The sequence below is a fragment of the Pan paniscus genome, chromosome 13 (genome assembly GCF_029289425.2).
Source record: "Pan paniscus chromosome 13, NHGRI_mPanPan1-v2.0_pri, whole genome shotgun sequence".
Lineage (NCBI taxonomy): Eukaryota > Metazoa > Chordata > Mammalia > Primates > Hominidae > Pan > Pan paniscus.
This window is the reverse complement of record NC_073262.2, coordinates 108,393,060-108,401,230: the sequence shown is the minus strand read 5'-3', so window position 1 is coordinate 108,401,230 and position 8,171 is coordinate 108,393,060. Positions and strand designations below refer to the sequence as shown.

Sequence of the window (8,171 nt, the reverse complement as noted above, 5' to 3'; positions counted from 1 at the left end):
CTACCATTTTGATGGTATTAGGATTTGGGGCCTTTGGGAGGTAATTATGTTTAGATTAGGTCATGAGGTTGGTCATTATGTCCCACCCTCATGATGGGATTAGTGCTCTTATTAGAAGAAGAAGACAGAAAGATCTGTCTCTATGGAAAGGCCAGGTGAGCACACAGAGAGAAGGCAGCCATCTAAAAGCTAGGAAGAGAGCCCTCGTCAGACACTGAATCTGTTGGTGCCCTGATCTTGGACTTCCCAGCCATCAGAACTGTCAGAAATGTATGTCTGTCATTTAAGCCACCAAGTCTGTGTTCGTCTGTTATACCAAGCTCACTCAGACAAAGGGTTTTCCAGGACACAGTGATAGAGACAGGAGGCAGGGAAATACTGGGTAGAAGAGGGTGGTATCTGGTAAGGGTACCACCCTCTTCTTTGGTACTGTGGCCCAAAGTGAGAACATACATTCTTGTTTTCCTGCCTGAATGTTACCTTTTCTAAAACCACCCTGGCCTGCCCTGTCCCCCATCCTGTACCCAAAGAAAACCCCAGGCCCCACCAGCAGAGCAGCAGAGCAGTAGAGTGGCAGAGAAGGAGAGAAGCAGCAGCCAGATGTTGGAGAGAAGCAGCTTGACTTCAGAGGGACAACTTGGTAGCGGGACCTCGGAGAAGAGTTCGGCCAGGGATGCCCAAACTCCAGGGGAAGACCACCTTCCCACTCCATCCCCTTTCCAGCTCCCCATTCCATTGAGAGCCACTTCCACCACTAAATAAAATCCTCCACATTCACCAACCTCAAATTTGTGAAACCTCATTCCTCCTGGATGCTAGACAAGAACCTGAGTGTGGGTGCAAGAGGCTGTCATCATGACCCTACACTGAGCTGTTTAACACTTAAGCCATCCATGGATGGCAAAGCTAGAAGAGCGCACTGTAACACAGGCCCTCTGGGGCTCCAGGGGTCATGGGCGACCCCTAGACTCTGCCGCAGGCCCGCACAGGGTTCTGCTCCTGCCGGTTGCCCAAAAGTGCTCATCCTGGCCTCTACGCCTGCTCTCCTGTGTTCTCCCCCTCCCACAACGGGTTGAGAGCTGCAGGCTGAGTAAGCAAGCCACCCTATCATGAGTCCTGTGAATGGGTTGAGGGAACTGTTCTATTTCAACAGGACATTCAGTGCTAAAAACCTGAAAAAGTCTCAGGCAAAGTGGGACAATTTGGTCACCCTTATCCCAGATCTGTTTGTCTCCAATAAAGACAATGCAGAGAAAACAAAAAAAAACCACGATGCAGAAAAATATCTCTGGTATAATGTTTATTTAAATAGTAATCTTAAAAAGGCTTTATACAAATCATATAAACACAGTTTGACATTGTTGTTTATTTTTTACATTGAAGAATCACAGTAAAAGCTCTCAAGTTCCCGTGATCTGGCTAAGCCAGTGAATGGTCGAATACATTTAACTGCAAACCCTGAAAAAGTTAACCTGCTATGTGACAGGTTAACTCTTTCCCTTGATTTCTTGTCATTCATGCTTATTCCTTGGACCCTCATCCCTGTCAACTCCCCTGCCCCACCAAAGACAGAAAGCAACCCTGTGGCCCTGTTGACCGCCTAGTCCGGGAGAGCATGGAGGTAATGTGTCATTTAGTACAAGGCAAAAAGGAGATCAATATTGGCAGTGGGGTTTCCCAAAGGGAATGACTCAAGGAGATGGGTCAGCTAGCCTACCCACAGATAAAGATAACAAACACACCAAGGTGTTCCCTGGCCAAGTCAAAATTGGGCCCAGCGTCTTTCTTTCTGTCTTACGACAGACCAGCCTCCAGCCTTGGTGAGGTATCTACATGTAGCCCTGCGTACCCTGCTTCTGTTTAGCATTCAAGGCCCACTCAGGGCCTCAAATTAGCCAATGGTGAATATGGATATAGGACTTTTAGAGGGATGCAGGTTGAGTTGTACATAACTTAGAGGTGAAGTGCAGGTCCGAAACAGGGCTAGACTTTGGAGAACTGTAAAATGGCTCACTGGGCATGACAGCATCAGGACCCCTGGAGTGGCTTTCAAACTTACCTTCTTCTGCAGGCTACTTCTGGAAATCCCTAGGACTTACCAGCTTTCTGAACACTGCGCATCATGGCAGGGTGAAGAGGAAAAGGGGCTAGTAAAAATCTTGCTTCTACTGTGGGCCGAACTCAGGAGGAGCCCTAAAGCTAAGCCCTTGGGCTTGACAGCTCTACTTTTCACCTCTAACTACCACTGTGCCAATGAGTGCCGAGTGCCAAGATCAGCTGTGACACTCGGACCCTAGGTCAAAGTCACAACACCACCACTGAGTCCCACATGACCATTCACATACACAGTAGATACAGAGAACTCAAAGCAGCAAAGACACACACACATGAATAAATAGCTGTTGGTTGAACTCTTGCTCTCTGCATACAAAACACTGTGACATTACCATTTGAACTAGCATTTCCATAAGTTAACATTTAAAGGAACCAGCCAGTCCCATTCACCCTTCCCCTTTCACCTGGGTATAAGACAAATGAAATCGTGGGTGACCACAGCAGCAAAAATGGTCTGACAATGATATGCAATAGGCTGGGCATACTGGTTGAGTTTCAAATATATTTCCAGCACACAGGCAATCCTTAGGCGTTAATATGAAATCAAGATTTGGATCTTGATGCGAACAATCTTATCCTTCACACAGTTTCATTCTATTCCTGATGCCTCCCTTTGAAGAGTAGTTGAGAGTCATCTAGGGCTATGACTACCACTCGGGTAGCAGGACTCATTCCTTTAATAGGATCAGCAGTGAGTTGGGGTACTTGGGAATGGAGCCATCGGGGTTAGGGAAAGAGGAATGCCTTAATTCATAAGATATTCACTAATTTTTACATAAAGGGAAAATACATTTTTCTTCATTTTTTCAAGGCACTTAATAAAAACATAAATTGGTGTGCATGTGTGCGTGCGTGCATGTGTGTATGTGTGTGTGCGTGCATGTGTGTATGCGTGTGTGCATATGTGTAAGAACCTAGGTCTCTCAAGGCTGAAGCAGCATGGTTAAGCATTCTTGTCCACAGTACTTGCGGACTTCTGGTTAGAATCAGTTCTTGTACATCCTAGCTCTGACTCTCCCGAAAGGTTGAAATGGTGTTTGTAACCCAAAGGAGAAGTCGGTGTTTACTAGTCTATTTGAGAGACAAATGCATTTCAAAGGGTCTCTGTCTACACTGCTCAGCCTTGGCCCTCATATGATCACAGAGGTTGGGCTTCTCTTTCCCTCTCCTCTGTTCTCCTTCCTGTCCAGTGGTGACCAGTTACAATAACTCACTGATGGGGAGAACATACCAATAGTCTCTATTTTTCCCTCTATTTTCCCCTGCCTCTGAGAATATCACACAATGCTGCTTCCAGGGGCTTAGAGACCTGAAGAATATGTGTATGTGTGTATGTATATATGTATATGTTTTAGAAGAACATGGAGGAGGGAAAAGAAAAGGCAAAACCACCACCAGAAGCCCCACAAGGGAAGCCCCACCACCAGACACTGTGGGTCTAGAATTAGCGAATGGCTCCTATTCACTCACAAAGCACTTTAAGGCTCGTCCAGGCGCTTCTATGGATTTTGACGTGTGAAGTTTCCTTTCCAGTTTGTTTTAAATCGCATACAAGAAAGAGCTGTTCATGCTGACCCTAAAATGGCAATTTTCCCCTGGATAAAAAAAGTTAAAGGCAACAACATCCTACTTAAATGCTAGGACTGGAAATGGCAGCTTGTAGGGTTGGCTGGCAGAACCTACACCACAGTAAATCCCTTAAGTCATAAGACAATCAGAGGATGGGATAAGCTGGACGGCTTTTTTGAGTTTTATTTGTAAAGATGGAAAGGCTGAAAAGACACTTTGCTTTTCAAGTGTTGATTAGAAAGAGAAAGCGGAGAATAATGATCACTGCTCCACTTCTATTCTGGAAAAGTCATTCTCCTCTTCTGCCTCTTTGAGTTGCTCACAGACCAAAGAAATAAAATATAATAATAATAATAATAATAATGATAATACAAACTCACAAACAAAATAGAACTGTGACCCCAAAGAGATGAGCTCCTGTTTTGTCCCAGCAGAGAACACAGCCCTGTTCCTGCAATGACTTAGCCACGGCGGTCCTAGGGGGGTAATCATCCCCTGTGCGGCTGCATCTCCCTTCCTCCTGTGACTCGCTTTTCTGTCCTGTCCATACCTTCGGTATTCTGGATCGGTTTGATCGAGATTATGGCATTCAGTTTCCAAAGGAAAAAAAAATGTAATCTTCCCCAGCCCCTCTTGCTGGAATGAAACGTCAGATAGGATTCAGGTGCAATCTGTCATGCCTCGGAACAGCACTTCTGGTGGTTCATCTTGACCTTGTGCTTAAGGCCATCATAGAGCTCGAAGTTGTAGTTCTCCAGTGTGGTGCAGCTTCGGGAGCTCAGGCCCGAGTAGGAACAGGTGCAGTAGAGCAGGAGGCCTGCACAGGTGGCCCCCAGGAGGACGCCCAGTGAGCTCATGGCGATGATGGTGATGAGGATGGGATCCAGGGTGTACAGCCAGCTCTTTTCTTTGTCGGTCGAGGGGGCGCCAGACCCTGAGGTTGCAGAAGAAGAATTGCTCCAGTCCACCTCGTATTCATCTGCGATACATAAAATTCATGAGAGATTGCAGGCACTGCCTATGTCAAGGTGAAATGACTGAGCCTCCCCAGCCCAGAGGCTCTTCAGAGCACAGTAGTTAGCAGCAGCAGCTCTGGAATTAGACTGCCTGGGTTCAAAACCCAGCCTGGCCGCATCCTAGCTGTGTAACTTTGGGCAAGCTATTGAACCTCTCTTTGCTTCAGTTTTCTCCTCTTTGAAATGGGGATAATAGTAAAATCTGCCTCAACTGGGTTGTTAGGAGGATTACATGAACTAATATTTGTAAAGTGCTTGGTGTCTGCAACATAGTAAGTCCTAAGTATCCGATATTTAAATAATTTGACTTACATTAGGTAAGCTCTGATTTTAACAGCACCTTTGGGGTGGCTTTACAGCACCTGGGATGGCCGTGTGTTCAAGGCAACCTCTACATCCCTCCTTTCCAACCTCCTCAAGCTAATGAAAGGACAGTCTGGGACTATTTGCACATGATGAGTTTCCTAATTTGGTATTCCTGGCCATATAAGCAGCAGATTTTCCCCAGCCATCAGACCTCCTTTAATAATAAGGCATCGTGCCTTATTGTTACGGGTTGAACTGTATCCCCCTCCCAGACACTTAAATTCATATTGAAGTCCTAACCCTCACCACCTTATTTGGAGATAAGGCCTTTACAGATGTTATCAAGTTAAAATAAGGTCATGAGGGTGGACCTTTATCCGATAAGAGTGGTATCCTTAGAAAAAGGGGAAATTCTGAGACACACACATGAGAGAACATCGTATGAACAGGAGAATGGCCATCTCCAAGCCAAGGAGACAGAGCTAGAATAGATCCTTTCTTACAGCCCTCAGAAGGAACCAACCCTGTCCACATGTTGATCTTACATTTCTAGCCTCCAGAACTGTGAGAAAATATATGTCTGTTGTAAGCCACCCAGTCAGTGGTGCTCTGTTCTGGAAGCCCTAGCAGACTAATCTAATTACGTTTCTACACTGTGGCCAAGGCATGCCCACATCTGGGCATCATTTTTTGAAATATCCTAATAATCCCATGAAGAAGGCAGGATATTATATATATTTTAATAGGTGAGGAAACTGAGGTTTAAAGAAATTAGGCAACTAGGTAACGCACTCCAGGTCACAGGCTTAGCAAGCAGTTAAAGCAGGAATGGAGATCAGGCTTTCTGCCTCCTTACCCATTGCCCTTTCTACTCCATTCCAGTGCGCCTCTGCCTGATCTACTGTGGTCTCTCCATGTAGGTTGGTCATGCACTTTTGCCCATAAAAGGAGTGTTGGACTGGGTTTTGCAGGGAGAGTCTGCAGTCAGTTAACAAGGTGCTGTTTGGGTTAGTCGCTCCAGTTTCTATAACTACGCATGAAGTTTCTGATTAAAGGCAGGTTAAAAGCAGCTGCTCTATAAACTGTTCCTCTTAAATTCATCAATCTTAGTCTACAGTTATTCTTTAAGTGGAATCTTGCTGTTGAGTCTGTTGGAGATCAACTCTGGTACTCAGAGAAGCCCAGAGAGAGACCTGTGCTATTCTGAGTTGAGGGAAGAAATTACATCTACATATTTGCTCAGCAACCCTCTAGCCTCTTGAAGTATATGTGTTTGCAGTGGAAAAATAGAACTTGGAATAAATATAAAGATACGAGATGGTCAGTGTGAAAAAGAAACCGAAATCTTGCAACAAGCTCCAAATTGGAATCTTGAATAGTGTGAGGAAGGTTTCCCCCAAGCCAGGGAACCAGAAACCACAGCAGGTCTGGGAGAATATTCACATTATGCTCATTCACTCAGGCCATTTTTGGGAGAAGGTCAAAAGATTCAGGCTATGACACGTATGGAGGAGCTGATCTTTCACTTGTAAAGGGTTTATTCAGATTCGAAGTCCATCCAGGTAAAAAGTTACTGGAAAGAGGGGATCTGTTTCAGATTAGGCAGAGGAACTCAATAAACTTTCTAAACCTCTAAAGTTGACCCTGACAGATCCATTGATGGTTCCCTCATTTTTCTCCAGATTCTTTTATATATTTCTGACTGATAGTTCTAGATTTTGGCCCTCCGATACCCAGAGCATTATTTTTGTTGACATCTTTATAACCAAACTTGAATTTTACGATTACCTGCTAAATCATAACAGTACTCACCATCAATTTCATCTTCATATCCTTCTCTCTCATGTATTTCTGGGATGTCCACTATAATATAAAGAAAATAAAAACAAGTTAATAACAAGTTCTATCACCATGGCTAAAAGGCAGGGAGGCAATCTTTACGAGAATGACTCCCCATTCTGGCAGGCAGCTAGAGAATCACCTCTACTTCTAGATCATTCATTATGGACATTACTGGATTGTTCTCCTTCAGATTGACCTGTGTCTTCCTCCAACCACAACCAGTAACACAGAACTAAGAAGAAACTCTGGGTCTTCAGTGCCAAGCAACCCCTGCCACTGTGCCTTTTTAATGACTGGCATTCATTAGGAACACAGGTTTCATTTAAGGCACCTTCAATGGCATCTTATGCCCAACAGCAGCTGCCTTTACTGGGATGTCCATTTAGTGTATCATGCTGCACCTCTTCATAGGCACACATCTCAGTGGGCACAAAAGCATCAGAGTCTTTCTCCTCTGGATTTCATGTAAACATATGGTAGTTTAAGAAAGTCTTGTTTCATCATTATATGTTTTAATTTAAGAGCAGAAATGGAAGGCATGTCATAATGCCTGTTGACCTTCACATATCTGTGCTAATATTTCTCATCCTTCCCAAGTCTATTTTTCCTATTAGCTTTCTTCGTGGTTTAGAATAGATCAAAGATGGGCATCCAATCTGACTAGCCAGGCTAAGTTAATTTACTATGAGTTTTCTCCAGTATTATCACTGTCTATCTTTTTCTTTTTCATGATAATTTGGGAGGGTGATAATACAGGTCTCTCTATTCACTGTGCTGTCCAACTTATAGAAATCAGAACCACTGAAAGTTATCTGTCTAAAATGGTAAAACATTAATAGAGAACATCAAATGCATGGCAAAGAGCAACATCTTATCATTTCTTCCTATCTCACAAGCTAATTATGCCTTTCCAAGCTGTCAGCTCAAGACAGCCCCAGTGAATGTGTATGGCCCTCTCAGAGTTTTGTTCCACCAAGTCCGATAAACAATCTTGAAGTCACTACTATAAATTGAAATCCAAAAATCAAGGCTTAAAAGAAAATCAAAATCCCAAACGGCTGAAGTATCAGACAAGAGGGAGAAAAAGAACTTTAGACCATCCCGAAAGCTTCCTTCATCAGCACTACATCTCGGGGAAGATCTACTTGACCATGATCTGAACTGAGCATTGATCCATCACTGTCACATTTGAAATTCAGTCTTTTCCTGGAGGCCATGGTTTCAATCATGTTAGAAGTCTTCCTCATTTCTGGCCAAAGTGCTAAAGCACATTCTCATCCCCCTCCGTCACTAGTAAGGGATGCACAAAACAACTTGCCAAGA

General features: G+C 44.1%; 1 protein-coding gene across 6 annotated transcripts in view; it reads right to left on the bottom strand.

The window, feature by feature from the left end:
* Positions 1-1,285: 1,285 nt before the first annotated feature.
* NRP2 (neuropilin 2) overlaps positions 1,286-8,171 on the bottom strand; it is a 116,212-nt gene continuing 109,326 nt past the window's right edge. For all 6 annotated transcript variants that reach the window (XM_003820782.6, XM_063595240.1, XM_034954910.3 and 3 more), the window contains 2 exons: positions 6,819-6,869; positions 1,286-4,663 (listed from right to left, as the gene is read on the bottom strand). In XM_003820782.6, the coding sequence (XP_003820830.2) occupies positions 4,359-4,663; positions 6,819-6,869 (356 nt within the window). In that variant the 3' untranslated portion in view covers positions 1,286-4,358. The remainder of the gene's footprint in view (positions 4,664-6,818; positions 6,870-8,171) is intronic.